Below are 21,586 nucleotides of genomic sequence, written 5' to 3'. Positions count from 1 at the left end.
AATATCCACATATCAGGGAGACTATGTGCCGTTTGTGTCTTTGCTCTTGGCTTACGTCACTCTAGTTCCAGCCATAAGGGTCTTAGAGGCTTTCTTGCCCCAGCTGGCTTAGAGCCACTATCCTTGAACCTCAGCTTCCTGAATAGCTATGATTAAAGACATGAATATTTATATTCAGAACTAGGATGAATCTGATGTTCAGTGCTGAATTTTTTTGAGATATCTAGAGATGTTTGGAGTATAATGCAATATTGAAAAAAGAATGGGGCTAAACTGATAGAACTTGGATTCTGTTTGTGGAGATGAAATGATAGACTTGTCCAGAGAGGAAAATGGATTGCTCGATGTGTCATAGGAAGTCTTAAACTGGGCAGAGCTCAGCCTCAGCAGCCATGTCAGTTTCTGTGCTCAATACCAGCAGAGGCAGTTGTCCTCTTTTTACCAGTTCCATAGCTGGATCTTTTCAAAGCTGACAGGACTTAGTGGAGCAGCAGAGAATACTCTTAAGGCAATGAAAAAAAAAACAGTTTACATTGTTTGGTAATCCCTTCCTCCCCCTACCCCCCCCCCCGCACCTCTCCACGACTTTAATCCATCCTCTCCCCTTTTAAACATTCACAATTCTCGGATTGGATTCTGGACATTCTTGAGCTAGTGGTAGAACTGGATTCTTTGTTACCTCAGCTCACCTGGCCTTGGCCGCCACAAATGGCCCTTCAAGTCTTCAGGCCGATTCAGTAGCTGTCCCCCTCCCCCTCAACATCAAGACCCAGAGGGAGAGGGCAAGGCTGATCTGACAGGCCTTCTTCACTCTATCCTCAGTGTTAGGGCCCAGACAAGATTTTATTCTATCTACAGTTTTCAGGAAGGGGGATTTGCAGAATGCCGCGCTCTTATTTAAGGGGAGGGGCGAGGGGGGCGCTGTGGAGACCTTGAGAATCCTCTGTGTTCGGTGAGAGGTGAAGTATTTGGGTGAAGGACAAAACTATGGAGCTAGGTATCTTGTCATAGAAGTATAGAGTCAGCAGCCTTCCAGTATGAGCCCAGGGCTCTGAATTCCAAATCTGCCCGTTACAGGCAGGCTGACTGAAGAACAGCCTTCCTTTCTCCGGGAACAGGCGGGCCCGTCGGTAACGGGTGGAAGTTGGCCTCTGTGGCGCCTTCCCTAAGGACTTAGGTATGTTAAGAGACAGTGGGTTGCAGAGCTATCCTGACAGGTGATTTCCTCCTCTGTGTGGCCTGTGAGGGAAATCGAGCCTCTCCGCACGGCGCCCAGCACTACGTATAAGGATGGGCCAGCCAAAGTGGCAATGGGGCTCTACAATTCCCCCAAGTCTCCCAATTTCTCTGCCCAGAGTCTTCCCACTGGTCTCTAGCGCTGGAGATAAACTGCCAGGTGGCTGCCAGGGAGCAATCAGGCGTAAGTACCGCGGCCACGGAAATGGGAGTGCGCACAAAATCGAAACCGAGTTCCAGGGAATCTAGCAAGCACCCTCTGGGCGGGACCAGCCTCTTAAGCCGGCGGTGCAACGGAGCAGCTACCCGCCCAGCCTAGGAGCGGGAGTGGGGAGCCACAGCAATGGGTTCCGCACCCTCTCCGCCCCCTGCCAACACCACGCCCGCGCTGATTTGCATTTAAAGAGAAACGCACCAAAGAAAACAGTGGGTAGGCCAAGGCACGCCTTCCCATTGCAACGATTGGCCTTTATGCCTGTCAGTCACATCACGGACGCCCCACCCTGTAGCCGTGGAGTCCGGGGGAAGGGGGTATGGGGGAGCTGCCCAGATCCTGGGAAAGGGGAGTCAGTGCTGAAGGTGGCTGTAGCCGCGGCGGCGGCGGCGGCAGCAGGAGCAGAGGTGGCGGCGGCGTTCTCAGCCACAGCAGCCAAGGCTCCGGCTCCAGTCAGAGCGGCGCAGCAGACAATAACCGGGTTGGGAGACGGACCCGGCCGGGTAAGCATTGAGCGAAACCCGGAGCCTCCGCCTGCCGGCAGTCGGGTGCATTCCCGCGTGCTCAGGTCTGGTCTCCTGGAAGAGGGCAGTGAGAGCTGGACCGGTCGGAGTCCGGGCCGCTTGCTGCTTTCTGTTGAAATCCGCTTTGCGGATTGTCCGGGAAGGGACCGAGCGGCCGTGAGTCTACTGCACACGGGCGATCAGGACTGGGGGTGGGGTGGAGAGGCCAGGCTGGCGGGCGGGTTAGCCTGGGCTATGCCTGGGGGACCCAGGGGGAGGCGGGGATGGGCCCACACGTGCTGCCGCGCGGTTCCGGGAGGGGCGCCGCTAGGCAGCACCCCAAGCCATGTATTTGTAGGCCAGGAGCTCCGCAGCTTTGTTGTAGCACATTTGCTGGAACAGCTGTGGTACGCGGGTACCTCTCACCCCCTCGGCCCTGCTGCGGCCCCTCCCCTCTGCTGCGCATCTACTGCCTCTCCCTCCTCTCTGCGGACCGGGGAAGCCGGCGCGCAAGCTGGGGGCCAACGGAGACTGGCTTTAAGCATGAATTAGGGTGTCTACAGTTTCTCCCTCCCCAGAGGAGCTCAGTTGGGCTTGTAGACTGCTCACTTTCCCTTGGATCCTTGGCCTTACAGCCCCAACCAGCCCCCTCTTCTTCCTGGGCCTCTAGGCACATCTGGCTCCCGCCCCCGCGGTCCAGAGGGCGGGTTAGTAGGGGGCTTTTTTTGGTCCTTGGGTTAGAGCCGCAGCCCTAGAAAGTCCTTGGGTTAGAGCTGCAAGGCCGCTTTGTCTCCGCCCCCCCTACCATCGCCTCTTTTCCCTTGGAGGGCACTGACCGCCTTTTCTCTCCATACTCCCATTTAAAATAGCAATAGTCATGATGTGGTGTTTGTGTGTTTGGGGAGAGGGATTCTGTGCCACAGGCCGAGAGGTAGAAATCATTGAGTAAAGAACGCACTGTCTGAGAGTGCCAGTGAGGTAAGCAAACCTTCCAACTTTGCAGTTACTTAAAATACCCATGCCCAGCCCGCCAGGCTGCTGTCATTGTCTGCTTGCAGACACTTCTGAGATTAGTGATCGCCAGGATCGCCTGACTTCTCTAGAGCTGCCTGGAAGCAAGGGGCTAATACACACCACACCCCAGAGCCCCCAGGCATCAGCTGGTCTGAATCAGGCCAGGTTCACCTTGGCATGGTCCCCTCCCCTCGCCCCACAATCAACACAGCTCTGTCCTGCATACAAACACACCTCCCTCTGCAGCTCTGCCTGCATGCCTGCTGCAGCACCGTGGGCATGAGCAGGGTGGAGTGCACTGTGCTGTTGGACTTCCCCTGCACCTCCACCCAGGAGATTGGAGCAGAGCCCCCTCCCTCAGTGCAGATCCTGCTCTTTGGGCCCCACCCACTGCACCACAGTGTGTCCCTGGCAAGGGGGCTGTCTAGGCCTTCCTGAGGAGCCAGAGAAAAGGAGTGACCTAGGGGCTTGGCATGGTTGATTAGCCTATGAGAGTGGAGAGTCCTGTGAGTTGCTGGGCTCAGGCAAAGCCTGCATGCATATCTTTGAGGTGGAAGCAGTGAGACGCAGTAAATCCTTTACTTGTGAGAAGGTTTGGGACCCTTTGCACACCAGCTGGGATTAAATTTACTGCACAGTCACTTGAATCGATCAGATTAGATTTGAACAGAGACCTTTACTTAAAGCTCAACATCTCTAGTCCTGGGCTGATCTGCCCTCTGCCTTTGCTTCAGCCTAACCGCTGGCTAGTGTATTTGCTGTATGCAAACTGTTCTCTGTACTCAAGCCCACTGGGCCTCTACCTGTCCAAATCCTCTTCTTTCTCAGGCCCCAGTTATCAGCTTGCCTTCTCCTTGGGGCCTTTCCTGTCTCCCAGGTTGATTTCTCTCTCTCTTGGAACTCCTCCAGTGCTGCCTGCTTCTCATGGGCACTTTTGGGTTTAAATTATTATAGGAGGCTGACTATAATTAAGTTTCCCTGCCTCTGCTTTGTCTCTCTGATATCATGGATGTCTGGGTTCACTCAGAACCCCTCTTGGATGGAGTTTGTAAAACCTGGACTTCAGCCACAACCCTCTCAAAGCCTAGCAAGAAAGAGTAGTTAATGAATGCTTCAGAAGGGTTTGGTATCTTTGTGGAGCTTTTTGAGAGGACCTTTATGCTTCTACCTTGTGCTTGCTGTGATCCAAATAAAAGTGACTTGAGAAACAGTTTTCTAGACTCAGATACTTAAAGAGAATGCTTAATATGGGTGGAGAAGGGGGTCGGGTTGCAAGTACAAAAGAAAATCATGAAATATTCCCTCAACCAACAAGTCTCAGGATCTGCACTGGTTGGACCCCAGACTTTGTAATACCTTTGGTTGCTGATTCATTAGGCTAGAGGCAAACTGCCAGGGAGAGAAATGAGAGAGCTGTATATGCAAGGGATAAATACATACAGGCTGTATGTATGTATCTTCCTGAGAAGCTGTGGGCAAACAGGGGTTTGGGAAGAGAAAGGTAAACAAAATTAAGGATGGGAGGCAAACAGGGTGATTGAAGGGCCTAGTGAAGATGGTGTTGGTGCAGGAGTGGAACAGAGGTTGGAGCCAGGTAGTCGTGGGGGCCTAAACACCAGGCTATGAAATGATGAAATGATGATCTAATCCTTTTTTGGAGAAAGGCAACATTGAAGAGCTGGAGATTAGGAGATATGTTGATATCTTCTGTGTAGTCTGTGATAAAAACAGGGTTTTTGAAGCCAGGCACTGGGGGCTCATACCTATAATCCCAGCTTATTCAGGAGGCTGAGATCTAAGGGTTGTAGTTCAAACAGAGCACAGGCAGGCAAGTCTATGAACCTCTTATCTCCAATTAACCATCAAAAAGCCAGAAATGGAGCTGTGTCTTAAGTGGTAGAGTACTAGCCTTGAGTAAAGAAGCTCAGGACAGTGTCCAGGCCCTGAGTTCAAGATCCAGTACTGGTGTGCATGCACACACACACACACACACACACACACACTCCATAAACAGGGTGTTTGAGAAGGTTTATAAAGGGAGTCTTAGTGATTGGAAGGAAGTGTGCTATGAGCCAGGTAGGAAAGAGGTCACCTCTAGATTTGGAAATAGAGCTGAGGGGCAGGCTATCTCCAGAGGGAACTTTCACTATGTAATTTTCCCTTTGGCTTGCAAAGGCAAATCAGGAAAGGAATGAACCTGGTCCTAAATACTCATGTGGTGGGAGTTGAGAAGTGTCTTCCAGTCCTCTGCTGAACCCTTTTCTCTCAGCTAGACTAGTCTTTAAGAAATAGCAGTCCAAATCCCTGCTTATAGATGGGAACCCTGAGCTACAGAAAGCAGCAGTTCCTTATTTGAGCTCATAAAGCCTCCTGTGTTGGCTCTTTGCCCTAAGTCCTATGGACTCCAATGGCCTTCACTCAATCCAGCTAAATGCCACTCCCTCTCTCACTTCCTTATTCCCCAAGAGTGACGGTATTTTGAGTTAACTTGGGGTTATTCACCCTTTTCATGTATCTTTTGCCTCTTAGTTGTGTGTGTGTGTATGTTTGTGTACACTAGCACATGCCAGTACTGGTGCTTGAACTCAAGGCTTGGGTGGTGTTCCTTAGCCTTTTCACTAAAGGCTGGTGCTCTGTCACTTGTGTCATACATCCACTTTGGTCATTAATCAGTTATTAAGGATCTCATGGACTTTCCTCTCCAGGCTGGCTTTTAACTCTGATCCTCAGATCTCAGCCTTCTGAGTAGTTAGTTTTACAGGTCTGAGCTCCTGTTGCCTGACTCGCCTCTTGGTTTTATTCTACAGCCTGTTGGGGACCGAAAGTTTCAGGGAATTGGAAAAATTTGGCAGTCTAATGATTCCCTCCTAGTACAGTGGAGGTGCCAAAAATTCCTAAAATGCTGTTACATTTACCCATTCGGTAAATGTGTGTATAGGGAAACTGTGTTTCTACTGGTCCAGGGGACTCAAGAAATGCAGAGGAATAGCAGCTAGCACAAAGGAGGAGAAAGGGTCTGGTCTCCAGCTCCTTCATTTAACAAATAGGTCATTAAGGATGGGTGATGTTAGTCCATCCATATCTTTGCCTCAAATCCTGTGTGGACAGATAAACGAGATGATAAATGTTAAGTCCCTAGAGGAGGTTATTTCATAACCTTCCTGTGTCACTCACTCCTGGGTCATTCATATGTTCATATCAGTGATAGGAAGTTCTTCCTCAGAGTTAATCTGAGCCTTATGTGCTACAGTTAAATCTCCCTCCTCTACTCTGTGTGTGTGTGTGTGTGTGTGTGTGTGTGTGCGTGTGTGTGTTAGGTGGAGTAGGAGCAGCTGCTTACCATTGCTCTTCTGCTTAACAATCCATTGGAGATTTTACAAGCATTAAACCTTCTCTCCACCCCCAACTTCTGTTCTCTGAATTCAATAATCACAGGATCATTCATCTCTCTCTTCTGCCTGCCTTATTTTCATCTATCTCCTCTTCCTGTGCATGTGTAAGTGTATCTCCAGCAAGGCAGGCAGAAAACCAGAACCCTGCAGAGGTACAGGAACCAGCTAAGTTTATGAATTGTTCCCTTACATACCCTTTTGGGACTAAGGGAAAATATGGACAATAGAGATTATATCTCTGTGGGTGAAGGATGCTGGTGGGGTCATAGGCATACTGGTCCTGCAAGGGCCTTTGGGTCTTTCATCTGCATTTCATTCTTTCTTCTTTGTGTTTGCATGTACTGGGACTGGAGCTTAGGCCCTTGAGCCCTTGCTTGGCTTTTTCTGCTTAAGGTTACCACTTGATACAGAGCTCTACTTTTTGATATTTGGTTGTTAATTGGAAATAAGAGTCTCATGGACTTTCCTGCCAGGGCTAGCTTCAACCTATGATCCTCAGATCTCAGCCTCCTGAGTAGCTAGGGTTACAGGCTTAAGCCACTGGTGCCCAGGATTGATCTGCATTTCTAGTCAGAGATCCTTCACTGCTTTCATCCCCTAAAGGCTTTTCCCCTACCTCTGGTCTTCCAAACTGATGCCAGCTCTCTTTCTCTAGCCAGTAGTCTTTAGCCCTCCCTTTCCACGTGCCAGCCCTTCCTGCTAGGGACTACAGATCTTTTCAAAGAAGACTGGGCTAGGCCAGATCAGTTCAAGGTCTTTTCTCTGGATATGTTGGAAATACTTTCATGAGCCACGCCTAGTACTTTTTGAAAGAGTAATATGTTAGGGCAAGTGTGAGAAGTGAGGCTGGGCCACAGTACACAACTTTCTTGCAGGGCTAAGTAAGTCCAACAAACTATGTATGCTGGGTCTCCCAGCAAGGCCTATGGCCCTTAAAAGGCAATTAAAAGCTCTATCATGTCTCCTGACTCAACAACCACTAGAAAATTGAGCATAATGCCACTTTTTCAGTCTCTCAGAGCAACCTGAGGCAAGTGTCCTAACCTCCAATTTCTGTGGGGGTGAGAATAGATGTGGGTGTGGTTGTGTGTGTTGGTCTTGGGGCTTGAACTACAGGCCTGAATGATCTCCTGAGCTTTTTAGTTTAAGGCTAGTACTACTACTTGAGCCACAGCTCCACTTCTGGCTTTTGAGTGGCTCATTGGAGACTAGAGTCTTATAACTTTCTTGCCCAGAGTGGGCTTCAAAATGTGATCCTCAGATCTCAGCCTCCTGAGTGGCTAGGATTATAGGCATGAAACACCAATGCCTGGTAATCTCCCATTTCTAGATGGGTGAAATGAGGTCCAGAATATGGAAAGGATTTAACCAAGGATACATGTAAGTGCAAAGCACTTGACCCCTCAACACAAGGCTTTTTTTTTTTTATTCCCTCCCAAGAATCAGTTTCTGCATTTGGCCTTCCACACAGATTATGGTGGCTACATAATGGACACCTGCCTTAGTTCTTCATATGAATGGGGAGAAGAGGTAGAGCCTTGTCTGTGATCTTGCTTTGCTTTTCTAGTACTGATCCAATAGTGGATCAGGTACCTAGGCAGGCATGGTACCTACCTTGGATATTCTGTAAGGAGACTTGGGAACCTGAGAGAAGAGTAACCAGTATGTGGCTCCCAAAGAAGCTTCTCAGGTTTGGCGCTGGTGGCTCATACCTATAATCCTAGCTACTCAGGAGGCTGAGATCTAAGGATCGAGGTTCAAAGCAAGCCTAGGTAGGAAATATCCATGAGATTATCTCCAAAAAAGCCAAAAGTGGAGCTGTGGCTCAAGTGGTAGAGTGCACTTTAGCAGAAGAGCTCAGGAACAGTGCCCAGGCCCTAAATTGAAGCCTTAGCACCATTGCACCCATATATACATGCCCCGTGTATACACACACTCACACTCACACACTCTCTCTCTCTCTCTCACACACACACATACACAAACACACACACACGATTTCCAGGGCTTGTAATGTGACTTGTGACAGAGCATTTTCTTAGCATGTGCAATTTTCCCAGCATTGAAAAAAATTACCACAAAAAATAAAAATAAAAACAAAGACAAAAAGATCACCAGGTAAACCATTTCTAAGGGAGAGGCCATGTCTGTCTGGGTGAATGCTTCTTTCAGCCTGTAGAGAAGCCCCATGTGGATTGGGGCTTTAAAGCCTGCAAGGGAGCATGTGGAGAGAGCCGGGCTTGAAGGTCAGGCAGAGGGGTTTGGCCCTGATCCTGTAGGCAATGCGGAATAATTTGGTAAGTAGAGGAGTGATCGCTGTGAGAAAATGAATCTGGCAAAGGTTATGCAGGATGGATGGCATGGGAGGGGGGAGGCAGAGGGCGGAATTTCAGTGTTGCAGCAGGCAGAACCGAGAGGGAGGTCATATTTAGAGGATGTGGGGTAGCAACTGAGAAAGATAAGGTGACTGCCAGCGGCACCAGCACAACGACCCTTTATTGGAGATCTGCTCTGTACCTAGTAATCAGTCGCTGTTTTATTGCTCATCTCCTATCTGAAACATGATCCTGCAATGGTAGGTAGCATTATCTTCATCTTGTAGATAAGACATTCCTGTCTCCAAAAGATTAGGCCACTTTCTCAAACCATGCTGTTTGTAAAGGGTGGAACTTGGGATTCCAGTGTCAGGCTTGTTTGTGAGGTGTAGTGTCTGAAGGAGGAAACATATGGGATAAATGGACAGATTTGAGGCTGGCCACAATGAATTGTGTGACACTGAGTATGTGAACAAGCCAGTTGAGGGACTGGTGGAAGAATAGGTGTTGGGAGAAAAGGCCTGCTTTGGGGTTGGGGCTGGAGAGGAGGTATCCTCTCAGCAGGAAGGCTGCAAAGTAGCTAAGAAAGGCTCTTTCAGTCCTACTGTAGCACCACCAAATGATCCCAAGGTCATGAACATCTTTGGGAACAGATCTTTGCTTTAGACTTTAGAAATTTATCACATTCACATTCTAGATCATTTTAGAGAACATTCTGTGTTAGCTCAAATTCTGCATCTTTGTCCAAGGAGGTAACTTTCTAGTCGAGCCTTTTGGAGGGCCCCTCAAACTTTTCTCTCAAGGAAACAGGGAGAGAGGATGTATTCCACAGCTTAGGAGTAGTGTAGTAGTATTAGTAGATAGCTTTACTGATGGGGAGAGTAACCTTGGGCTGGCTGGACTGCCTTGGATTTTGAAGTCAGCAGGCTTTCTGGAATGTGCTGGGTGGGGTCAAAACAGCAGCAGCCAGTGAGGACTGGAAATGCTGCAGAGAAAGCCTGGCTGGGCTGGCCTACTCTATAGGGTGCAATGGGAGGGAGAATAGATATAGCTCTTGCAGGTTTGAGGGCACCCTCATTGTCTCAGTTTTCCTGTTTTAATTGGGAGCCTGATGCCCAGTGCTGCAGAGTAGCATGAGCCTAAAACTTGAAGCTCAGTGTGACTCTACCACCATAGGATTACCTTGGACAAGTCTTTTCTCAAGCTTAAGCAGCTTCCTTCTAGGTGATCAGAAGACACCCTCCCCCAGGCTGGTTTAATGTGTGGCTGGGGAAGGCCACTGGGTGTGGGGTAAGAGTGCTTTGTTATACTAGTAGAACTGTCTGTTGATTTTATTTTCTTTGATCTTGGTACTTTTAACTGGCTTTTTTTTCTTGTTTTTTTTTTTAATTTTTATTTTTTATTGTGAACATACTGTACAGAGGGGTTACAATTACATGGGCAGGATAATGCGTACATTTCTTATCAAGATTGCAGCCTCCTCCTTTGTTTACCCTTCACATCCCTTCCCAGCCTTCCCCCCCCACCCCCCCCCCCCCCCAAAGTTGTAAAGTTCGTTTTCAACATGACAACTTGTACTTCTCATTGTTGTAATGGGTCCACAGTTATCCTTAAACGACTTGTTTTTCCCCTTCTCCTCCACAAATTGTACCGACATCAAATATAGTGAAAGCAGGGGTTATACTGTGGGGGAGGGACATACAAAGCAACAAAGAAATAATCTTATAAATGCATGAAACAAATGCATGAAAGAAAAAGAAACATTTAAATACCTGTCTAAGGGTTCATTTTCCTAACATCACATTATCTGACCTTTTCTACTTGACTCATACATATACTAGATATTGCAAATTTTAGCTGGCTTTGAGTTTTGATCTTTCTGGCCTGGACTGGAGAACTCAGCTGCTTGAAATTCCCAGATAGTCCAGAAACTGACACTAAAAGTTGGCTAAATAAGCAAATAAACCTCTGGTAGGATGACTATCCTCATTTACCTTAGTGAGAAAGTAAGGCCTAAAGAGGTTCAAGACTTACCCATAGAGCCTCGGAGAGCACCTGACTCCAGCAGCACCTCAGGGAGCACACCACTGTGACTGAAGTGCTTTTTTTTTTTTGGTCGGTCTGGGGTCTGAACTCTGCACCTGGGTGCTGTCCCTCAGCTCTTCAGCTCAAGGCTAGCGCTCTACCACTTGAGCCACAGTGCCACTTCCTGCTTTTTCTGCTTATGTGGTGCTGAGGAATCGAACCCAGGGCCTCATGCATGCAAGGCAAGCACTCTACCACTGAGCCACCTTCCCCACCCTGAAGTGCTTTTATTGATAGAAATTGTTCAACTGTGCTGGTGCTGGTAGCTCATACTTGGAATCCTAGCTACTCAAGAGGCTGAGACATGAGGATCCTGGTTCAAAGCCAGACTGGACAGAAAAGTCCATGAGGCTTTGAACTTCAATGGCCAGCAAAAAGGTGGAACAACTTGTGGCTCAAGTGGTAGAGGGCCAGCATTGAGCAAAAAAGCTAAGGGACAGTGAGTGCCCAAGTCCTGCATTCAAGTCCTAGCAAAAGTACTAAATGAATGAATAGTTCAACCATAGTTGGAATAAATATTAACAAAACAGCTATAATGTTTTTAGCTTCTGCTACACAATGCATTTTATTTGGTACTGGGTATACATTGGTTATGCTGCTAAGACATAGGAACTTTTGGCTCATTGGCAGTACTTTGGTTTGAACTCTTGCTAGGTAGGTACTGTGCCATTTGAGCCACATACCCAGCCCATTTTTGATTTAGTTATTTTTCAGGTAAGGTTTTGTTTTGCCAGGACTGGCACTGGACTTCTGTTCTCTTACCTATGGCCTCCTGTCCTCCTACACAGGTAGGATTACAGATATGTACCACCACACCTGGCTTATAGATTGAGATAGGGGTTTGAATACTTTCTGTCAATGCTAGACAGGAAGTTGATTGTCCCAATCTCCCTCCCACATACCTACGTATATAGGCATCCACCACAGCCACACCCAAAGAGGTAGCACAGTCAATAATTTCATTTTACACTTGAGGAAACTGGGATATAATCATGTGAAATAATTTGCTGAATTCTTCTCCAGCTAGTAGAACTGACTCCAGTAAAGAACTTCTTGGCTCTTGGTGGATTGAGTGGTAGTTTCCCCATTCTCATTGCTCTTACCTTACCCTCTCCCAACATAGTTGGGCAGGGTGGCACAGGAAGACTGCTTGAAACAGGTCTAAGGAACTGCAGCTGGTCAAGGCCAAGCTTGTGGAACTACTGCACAATTCCACATACTTCTTTCTTGGCTGAATTCAGCTTTCCTGAAGTTGGCTAAATTGGCCCCAGGAAACTGGGCTGGGAGCAGAATGTGCAAGGCTCAGGCTGCAGCTGTTTCCTCCTCCCTGGAAGGGTCTCTGGGGGCAGGTTTGTGGTTGTTCTCCTGCCAGTATATTGAGTGAAGGGGAGAAGAAGCTTTTCTCTAGTGAGCTGGAACAGCCCCACCATTCTCTACAACCATCTCCTCCTTGTCAGATTGCAGCAGCTGTGGCAGCAGGTCTCCCTATCCAGGGCCACAAAGCAGGTTTGGGAGGGTTCCCTTACCCAACAGTCGACTTGAAACTTAGCCAGCTACACTGAGAAATCTTAGGTTTGAGGGCCTTTGCTTTTGGCAGGACCACTTTCTTTTTTCCCCCTTTCCCCTTTCCCCTCTCCCTGCCTCTCCCTTCTCCTCTCTCCTCCCTCTCTTCCTCCCTCCCCTTCCCCCCACCTCTGCCTCTCTCTCATGCTAGCACTGGGGCTTGAACTTGTTATTCCTTAGTATTTTTGCTCAAGGCTAGTGCTCTACAACTTGAGTCACACCTTCACTTCTGGCATTTTGCTGGTTAATTGGGGATAAGAGTCACATAGACGTCCTTGCCTGAGCCAGCTTCCATCCATAATCCTCAGATCTCAGCCTCTTGAATAGCTAGGACTATAGGTATGAGCCACTGGTGCCTGTCAGGACTAATTTCCTGGCAGGACCCCTGAGGAAAGTCAGCCCCTGCCTAGAGGACCTGCAGTGTCTATTTCTTACCATGCTGTTTGCTTTTCGTCTCTCCTCTTCCTAGTGAATTCTTGTGGTCCTAAATGAAGGCAGGCCCAAAGTCTTGTGGGCTAGATTTAAGGTCCTATGTCAAGGCTCATTGAGGAAAGATAGTTTGGGGACCTAATAAGGTAACAAGGAGTTAACAATGTGTGGAGTATAGGTGGCTAGGGCCAGGTTATAGTACTTCCAGCTAAGAAAATCTTGTTACCCTCCTTCCCAGTATTCTGGGGGACACAAGTAAGATACCATGAGTTTCTCTGGGAAGGACAAGGCAGGAGAAACATAACAGCAAAAAGATCACCACCCTGGGCCTCATTTGCAGAGGGCCTGAACTTTGGAGGGGGGAGAGAATCGCAATCTCAGGATATAACTCAGCCTCATTCATCCACCCCAACCACACATACAGAGGGATTTAAAAAGCATTAGCAGAGGCTTGGCACTGGTGTTTTATGCTTATAGTCCTAGCTACTCAGGGGCTGAGAGTTGAGGATCGTTCAGATCCAACTTGAGCAGGAGAATCCATGAGCCATTTGCCTCCAATTAATCACCAAAAAGCTGGAAGTGGAGCTATGGCTCAAGTGGTAGAGCACCAGCCTTGAGCAAAAAAAGCTAAGGGATAGTACCAAGGCCTTGAGTTCAAGCCCCAGTGAGCAGTTTCTTGTATGAGTTGCCTTGCATTCATGGTCTCCCACTTCCTAAGAACACAGATTCTGATGTGGAAGGGAATAATAATAACAAGGATGCCAGTGTTTGTCTTTTACACCACAAGTACCTGAGGCTCAGTGGGCTACCTTGGCCTAGTAGGGCCCCCTGGCACACAGATGGCTAGCATGGTTTGGATTCTGGCCTTGTGGCACTTGGCTCCTTCTATAATACTGTAGCTGCCTTTGACAGTGTAGAGAGTGCTCAAAGGCTGGCCTCTATCCACAAGGAACATTGGAGCTAAAGGCAAGAGATTGCCTAAACAGACTGTTCTCCAGTTAGGGCATCAGTTCTGAAAGCAGAGCCCTCTTTGTGATTTAACTTCTCTAAGCCTTCTGTTTCTAAGAACTCTAACCTCAAAGCCAGCAGGACAAGTTGGCTTTTGATTCACAAGAATGTCTGGGCCCATTAAGTTTTTCACTTGGCCCTTGGGTCTTCCTTAAGGTTCAGCTACACTTACTAGTCACCTGCTCCTTCTAGATCATTGCAATTTCCATCTCCCTACCCATGACAAAGCCGTCCCTAATACCTCCTTCTCTTTCTGTGTACTTCTTCCTTCTCTTCCTCTTCTTCCTTCTCTCCCTCCTCTTCTTCTTCCTCCTCCTCTTCAAAGCAGATCTACTGAGCCCAGAAAATATCTTTCTGCTTTTTAAATTTATGCATGGATATGTTAACACGATTTTCAAAATGATACCACACTACCCAGCTGAAGAAAAGTTGTGTGCTTTTTTTCCTATGTAGTTGCTAGATCTAAAAGATAAACATATACATAAATATTGAGTGGACCATATATATGTTTGTAGTTGTGGGGCTGTTTGAAGGGATTAGAGAGAGGGAGAGGAAAAGTGAATATATTAACAAATAATACAATGTATTGTATCTGTGAATGAAGATAGCAAAATAAAACTCATTCAAAGCTGGTGAATAGGTGGAGAGGATGGGTATAGAAAGAGGAAGCAAGGGAACTCAATCGGACTAAAATGCATGTGTGAAACATGATGAAATCCCTTTAAACAATTAGCATACACTAAGAAAATGAATGGCAGGAATGTAAAATAGATCCTATCATCATTGGAAACACTAGTGAGAAGAGAGAGGGTGAAGGACAGTAAATAGGGTCAAAATACTTCATGTACCTGTGAAGATGGAACAATAAAACTAGTTGATACTGGTTTGGGAAGGAGGAAGGGGGCCAGAGAGTGACAGAAGGGGTTTGTCTAATCACGATACATTGAATGTGTTTATGTCAAAATGAAGCTGCCTTATACAACTAATTGATGCTAATTAAGAATGTGAAAAGAACCAGGTACACCAGTGGCTCATGCCTATAATCCTAGCTACTCAGGAGGCTGAGATCTGGAGGATTGTGGCTCAAGGACAGCTCAGGCAGAAAAAGTCTATGAAATTCTGGCTCCAAAATAACCCACAAAAAGCTGGGCTGCAGACATGGCTTAAATGGTAGAATGCCACCTGAGCAAGCAAGTTGAGTGAGCATGAGTCCCTGAGTTCAAACCTAAGTACTGCAAAAAAAAGTAAATTTTAAAAAATAACAAGGACTATTTTTTTAAATGTCCTGCATCATGTTGTGCCTTCAAACTGTTACATGAAGGACTCTTCCTGTTAAGTTTAGGAGCTCCCTTTTAAAAGCAAGGGCTGGGGAGTCTCCCTTTTTGGCTTGCCTTATAGCACTGAGCTGAGTGCCTACCACATACCTTCATTCAGGAGAGGTTTGTTTCCTGAATTCCCCAAAGAATAGTCTCTCAAACAACTCTACTACTACCACCCCCATCTCCAACACCATAATGATAGCTCTGTCGGTAATTTCAGGTACTGGTACTGTGGAAAGTAGGGGATTCAAATAGATGATAGGGCCATATTCCTACTAGACCATGGGACACCGACTGCATGATGGCCAGATACATTGCAGAAAAAACTTTGTATTCTAAGCAAATCACAATGTGGATCTCTGCAGTGAGGCAAACAGATGAGCTTTCCTCTTGTCTTTTCTGCATATGTAGACATCACCTTGCTCCAATTTTAATATTCAGTTCTGCAGTGGTTCTCTTGGATGAAGCTTGATCACACAAAGTGTCAAGCCAAAAGCAAGATACCAGGCATAAAATTACTATTACTATTTGGGAGAGAAGACCTAGGTCTTCAAGAGGTTTTGTCTATTGAGTTCAGAGTCTAGAGTGTAGCTCCCAGCCTCCCCTCACCCACCAGGCTTGGGCCACAGTCTTCACTGCAGGTAAATGTGTGAGTCTTGTTGCCCTGGTTGGTGTGCTGGCCAGTTGTTCCTGGTCTCCATCAGTCTCTCACTCTCCTCCCTTGCCCTCTCTCATCTGTTTCCCTCTTTCCTTCTTGATTTCTTCTTTCTTCCTCACTCTCATTCTAGCTCTCTTTCTCATGTTATTTCACTCCTAGCAACTGTTCTGCCTCCCTTTCTACCCTAGATCCCCCTGAATGCTGCTGGTCACCGTGGTGAGGAATTTTCCAGGAAGATCATTGATTTAGCTGTCAACTGGATACAGGTACTGGAATCCTCCAGTGGATGAGGAAGAGTATCAGGGTGGGTTGTGATTAATTCTTTTTATTCCATCTATGTGGGGACTTGGCTATTTGGAGGATCAGGAGCCTAAACCAGAAGGGTGTGGCTTGCACCAGGTTTACATATTTAAATAGTTATTGGGAACCAACCTCCCAGGCCAGAAGCATGAATCATGGAAGGTCATGCCTTTGAGTTCTTTTCCTACACTGGCAGCTAGATGAGGGCCAGAATAATGAGAGGAAGAGACTAGAAGGGAAAGTTTACCCTTTGGCTCAAAAGGAGAATATGGGGATCCATTTGCAGATGGTAGCATTAAAATCTCCTTCTAGTAGTACCATTAATAGAGTTTGATGTAGGTCTACTCCACTCCTCTTTGAGGAGAAGGTATTGGTAGACCTTTCAGATGGAGGATAGTGAAGTCCAGAGGATTTTTCTGAGACCACTATGTCATCTTAGCATTGTAGCCCTGGTCTCCAAGTCTGTGAAGTTATTCCTCTAGGGTTCTGAAGATCTAAACCTGGTCCTGCCTGGCAATTTAGGGGCCAGAGGTGTCACTGTAAGTCACCTTCCCTTCCCAGGCCTTCTCTTCCCTCTCTCCCCTTGTTTCACTTCCCCTCGCCTCCCCTCTCACCTCCCCTCTCTTTCTCTCCCTTCTTCTTTCCTCCCCTGTCTTTTTCTCTCTTCCCCCTCCTTTCCCCTTCCCTTCATTTTCCTTCCCTTCTTTTCCCTTCTCAAGGCCTTCCCTTACCTTCACTCTTTCCCCTTCTCTTCCCTCCCCTCTCCTTCCCTCTCTTCCTTCCCTTCCCCTCCTCTCTCTTCTTCCCTCCCTCTCTCCTCCCCTCTCCTCCTCTCCCTTAACCTTTCCTTCCCTCCTTCTCTCCTCCCCTCTCCTCCTCTCCCTTCACCTCTCCTTCCCTCCCATCCCTTTTTCTGACAGTACTGGGGTTTTAACTTAGGGCCTAGCCCTCTTGGTTGACTTTTTTACTTAAAGCTGTGACTTTACCATTTGAGCCACAACTCCACTTCTAGAATTTTGCTTGTTGTTTGGAGATAAGAGTGTTTTGGAGTTATCTACCCAGGCTGGTTTCAAACCACAATCCTTAAATCGGAGTCTCCTGAGTAGCTAGGATTATAAGGGTGAGAGCCACCAGCCCTTAGCAAATCTTTTCTTTCTAGTCTTAGGCAAAATATTAATGAGAGTCCATGCTAAGGTAAAATTGGATGCTATCTAATTGAATAAGTACATTGAGGACTCAACTAGACATTTTGGACTCAGGGTTTGGGTACTGGCCCTTAGGTTTTATACTAAAGGCTGGAGCACTTCCATTTGAGCCACAGCTGTACTTCTGACTTTTTGGCAATCTTCAGGTCTCAGCCTCCTGAGTAGCTAGGATTACAAGTGTAAGCCACCAGTGCCCTGCTAACCTCCCTCCTACTCTGCCTGTCTCCTCCCTTTGATTATTGATGAGCCCTTTCACAGGCCACTGGGCCTTTTTGCACATCTGCAGTTCTCTCTGTCCGTGTTCTCCTGAGCTTATAGCTCGAAGGGAGTGGACTAATGAGAGGGTGGCTGGTGACAGCTGCCTATTTGTGGCTCAGTGTAGAATTTCACTGCCCTGGGGCTCAGGGGGCTGGCCTAGCAAACCAAGCATATGGGATAAATTAAGGTTTTTCCCGATATTTTCCCTTACTTTCTCTCTGGTTCCATTCAAGCCTGAGACCACAGACACCTGTCAAAACAAACTCATGCTGAGTACTTGCTCACTAGTATCTGTCTCTTTATCTCTCTTATCTCCTCCAGACCCCACTGTGATACTTCCTGACTGATGATGTTATAGAAGCACCTGGAATTCTGAGGCTGCCTTCTCAGCTGAGTGTACCTGAGTAGTCTTTGTCACCATGGAGACCCGAAAGGATGAAGCTGTTCATGCCAGGGGAGCAGCAGCCTCTGGGGATACTCAGGACCAGGGGTCAGAGAAAGGAGCCAAGAACAAAGCAGCTGAGGAAACAGAAGGGCCAGCATCAGACCCACCATCTGGCCCAGGTAGGCTGAAGAAAACTGCCATGAAACTCTTTGGTGGCAAAAAGGGAATCTGTACTCTGCCTAGTTTCTTTGGAGGAGGACGAAACAAAGGTTCTGGGAAAGGCAGCTCCAAGAAGGGTGTAAACAAGAGCAAGACACATGATGGCCTGAGTGAAGCAGCCCATGGCCCTGATGATGCTGCTGGTGAAGGAAATGGCTTCTCCCAACCTCTGCCTGAATCACCTGGCCGATTTCCTAGTTCTCAGAGTGCCCATGGGGCTTTGGAGATAGGCTCTAGACATAAAACATCTGTGGATGGAGTTGTGGAGAAAGCTGGAGCTGAAAAGATACTCTCTGTGCCCAAGCCAAAGAAAGGTCTAAAAGGCTTTTTTAGCAGTATCCGTCGTCACCGGAAGAGCAAGGTGGCTGGGGCTGAGCAGAGTCAGCCAGGAGCCAAGGGATGTGAAGATGCCAGAGCTGGGTCTCATGAGCATGTCAGCTCAGCCCCTCTAGCTTGCTCTGAAGAGACCTTCCAAGGCCCTAGGATGGACAATACCAAACCTCAAGATGCCTCTGGACCAAAAATTTCACCAACACCAGAACCCTCTCTACCAGTTCCAGCTACTGAGGAGATGGACTGTAAAAATCCAGAAAAACTCAAGGGGACTTGTCCTTTAGCACTTGTGCAGCCCCAGCCTGCTTCTGAAGTCAGTGTCCTAGAGGAAGAGCCCCACGCTCCAGAAACAGGGGAGAAGGTGGTCGTTGGAGAAGAAAATCCACCTCATGGCCCTGTGGGGGGTCAGCTAAGCCTTCTGTTCGGAGATGTCACATCCCTGAAAAGCTTTGACTCACTAACAGGTTGTGGTGACATTATAGCAGAACAGGACATGGACAGTATGACAGACAGCATGGCCTCTGGAGGCCAGAGGGCCAATCGAGATGGGACCAAACGAAGTTCCTGCCTGGTGACTTACCAAGGAGGTGGAGAGGAGATGGCCTTACCAGATGATGATGATGAGGAAGAAGAAGAGGAGGAGGAAGTTGAATTAGAGGAGGAAGAAGGCAAGGAAGAGGCAGAAGATGATGACTTCGAATATCTATGGGCAAGTGCCCAGATGTACCCAAGGCCCAATCTGAACCTGGGTTACCATCCAACCACATCCCCAGGCCACCATGGCTACATGCTCCTTGACCCAGTTCCAGCTTATCCTGGTTTAGCTTCTGGGGAACTTTTAACTCCTCAGAGTGACCAGCAAGAATCTGCCCCCAATAGTGATGAAGGATATTATGACTCTACCACACCTGGATTTGAAGATGATTCAGGGGAGGCCTTGGGGCTTGTCCGCAGGGATTGTCTACCCCGAGACAGCTATAGTGGAGATGCCCTTTATGAGTTCTATGAGCCAGATGATAGTCTTGAGAACTCACCACCAGGAGATGACTGCCTTTATGACCTCCATGGTCGAAGCTCTGAGATATTCGATCCTTTCTTAAACTTTGAGCCCTTCTCTTCCTCCCGGCCACCTGGGGCCATGGAGACAGAAGAAGAACGACTAGTGACCATCCAGAAACAGTTATTGTATTGGGAGCTCCGGCGGGAGCAGCTGGAGGCTCGAGAGGCACGGGCTCGAGAAGCTCATGCCAGGGAGGCATATACCCAAGAGGCCCATGCCAGGGATGCTTATGCCCGGGAGGCCCACACTCGGGAAGCTCATGCCAGAGAGGTTCGATCCCGAGAAGCCCAGGCCCGAGAGATTCATGCTCAAGAAGGTAAAGTACGAGAAGGCCCGGCCTGGCAGGAGAAACCTGTCTTGGAGTATCAGATGAGGCCCTTAGGCCCATCAGTGATGGGCCTGGTTGCAGGGGCATCAGGAGCATCTCAGACCTCCCACCGGGGAACCACTTCAGCTTTCCCTGCCACATCTAGCAGTGAGCCAGACTGGCGAGATTTTCGTCCTCTGGAGAAACGTTTTGAGGGAATATGCTCCAAGAAAGACCAAAGTACCTGCCTGATGCAGCTCTTCCAAAGTGATGCCATGTTTGAGCCAGACATGCAAGAAGCAAATTTTGGAGGATCTCCCAGGAAGGCCTACCCTACTTACTCACCCCCTGAGGAGCCAGAAGAAGAAGAGGATGAGAAAGAAGGAAATGCCACTGTCAGTTTCTCGCAGGCCTTAGTAGAGTTTACCAGCAATGGAAACCTGTTCTCCAGCATGTCCTGCAGCTCTGATTCGGACTCATCCTTCACCCAAAACCTCCCTGAGTTGCCCCCAATGGTGACCTTTGACATTGCTGATGTGGAACGGGATGGAGAAGGCAAATGTGAAGAAAATCCTGAATTCCACAATGATGAAGAACTTGCAGCCTCCTTGGAAGCTTTTGAGCTGGGCTACTACCACAAACATGCCTTCAACAACTACCACAGCCGATTCTACCAAGGCCTGCCCTGGGGTGTGAGTAGCCTCCCGCGATACCTGGGACTACCTGGCATGCACCCTCGACCTCCACCTGCTGCCATGGCTCTCAACAGAAGAAGCCGCTCCCTTGATACTGCGGAGACCCTAGAGTTGGAACTCTCCAGCTCTCACCTGGCCCAGGGCTATGTGGAGTCTGATGAGCTACAGGCCCAACAGGAAGACTCAGATGAAGAAGATGATGAAGAAGGAGAATGGGGCCGAGACAGTCCTTTGTCTCTCTACACTGAACCCCCAGGGGCCTATGACTGGCCTGCATGGGCTCCCTGTCCGCTTCCAGTGGGACCAGGCCCGTCCTGGATAAGTCCCAGTCAGTTGGATGGGCCTCCCAGCCAATCTCCATATAGGCAGGCAAGCTGTTGTATACCTCCTGTTGCTATGTCAATGTCCCTATCAGGGCCAGGGCCAGAGCCAAGAGTGCCTGGGGAGTCTAGGCCTCCTCTAGCTCGACCTTCACACCTTCCTCTGCCCATGGGCCCTTGCTATAACCTCCAGCCCCAGGCTTCCCAGAGTGTGAGGGCTAGACCTCGAGATGTGCTGCTGCCTGTTGCTCATTGTGCCAATGAGCCCAGTTGCTCCTCCAGTTCTGGAGCCTTCAACCCGAGCCCTCTGCCACAGGCTAAGCCTGTGGGTATTACCCATGGTATTCCTCAGCTGCCCAGGGTCCGACCTGAGCCCCTCCAGCATCAGCCCAGTCACTACAGGGCGTCCAGCCTTGATCTATCAAAGGAGAGGGCTGAGCAAGGTGCCTCTCTCCTGACCAGCTACCCTTCCACTGCCACGAATGGAAACCTAGCCAAGTAATCATTGATTCTGGAGTGGGGTCATGGGGCCTGAGCATGTGAATGGGGATCAGGGGTTGGGCAGAGGGGTGGGGATGAGACTTGCTGTTTAACTTGAAAACTCTTTTGGCCAAGGAAAACTCCTATGAGTTTTCATCTTTGTTTTTCCCCCCTTCCCTCCTCTGCCATCTATGGCCACGTTCAGCTCGAGTATACATCTGCTCCAGGGAGGCTGCTGCTACTCTGCTCTAGTTTTTGCTTTTGGGGTTTCTTGTGATCCATGCAGGG

At 48.3% G+C, this 21,586-nt stretch overlaps 1 protein-coding gene across 2 annotated transcripts; it reads left to right on the top strand.

Annotated features, from left to right (window-relative positions):
• The first annotated feature begins 1,919 nt into the window (after window positions 1–1,919).
• On the top strand, window positions 1,920–21,346 carry Amer1 (APC membrane recruitment protein 1). Of its 2 annotated transcripts, none has more exons than XM_013034297.1 (2): window positions 1,920–1,953; window positions 17,821–21,346. In XM_013034297.1, the coding sequence occupies exon 2, from the start codon at window positions 17,919–17,921 to the stop codon at window positions 21,318–21,320; it is 3,402 nt and encodes a 1,133-aa protein (XP_012889751.1). In that variant the 5' UTR covers window positions 1,920–1,953; window positions 17,821–17,918; the 3' UTR covers window positions 21,321–21,346. The 2 variants fall into 2 exon arrangements, with proteins under 2 accessions (XP_012889751.1, XP_012889750.1); XM_013034296.1 differs by lacking the exon at window positions 1,920–1,953 and adding an exon at window positions 15,924–16,002 and having other exon boundaries at window positions 17,821–21,320.
• Window positions 21,347–21,586: the final 240 nt, after the last annotated feature.

The sequence above is a fragment of the Dipodomys ordii genome, unplaced genomic scaffold (genome assembly GCF_000151885.1).
Source record: "Dipodomys ordii isolate 6190 unplaced genomic scaffold, Dord_2.0 Scaffold187, whole genome shotgun sequence".
In the NCBI taxonomy this organism is placed as follows: Eukaryota; Metazoa; Chordata; class Mammalia; order Rodentia; family Heteromyidae; genus Dipodomys; species Dipodomys ordii.
Note: the sequence above shows the minus strand (reverse complement) of the source record. Positions and strands in the feature narration are given on the sequence as shown.

What these genes read in the sequence shown, in the direction of transcription:
- Amer1 (XM_013034297.1), top strand. Translation starts at nt 17,919, where the DNA reads ATGGAGACCCGAAAGGATGAAGCTGTTCATGCCAGGGGAGCAGCAGCC.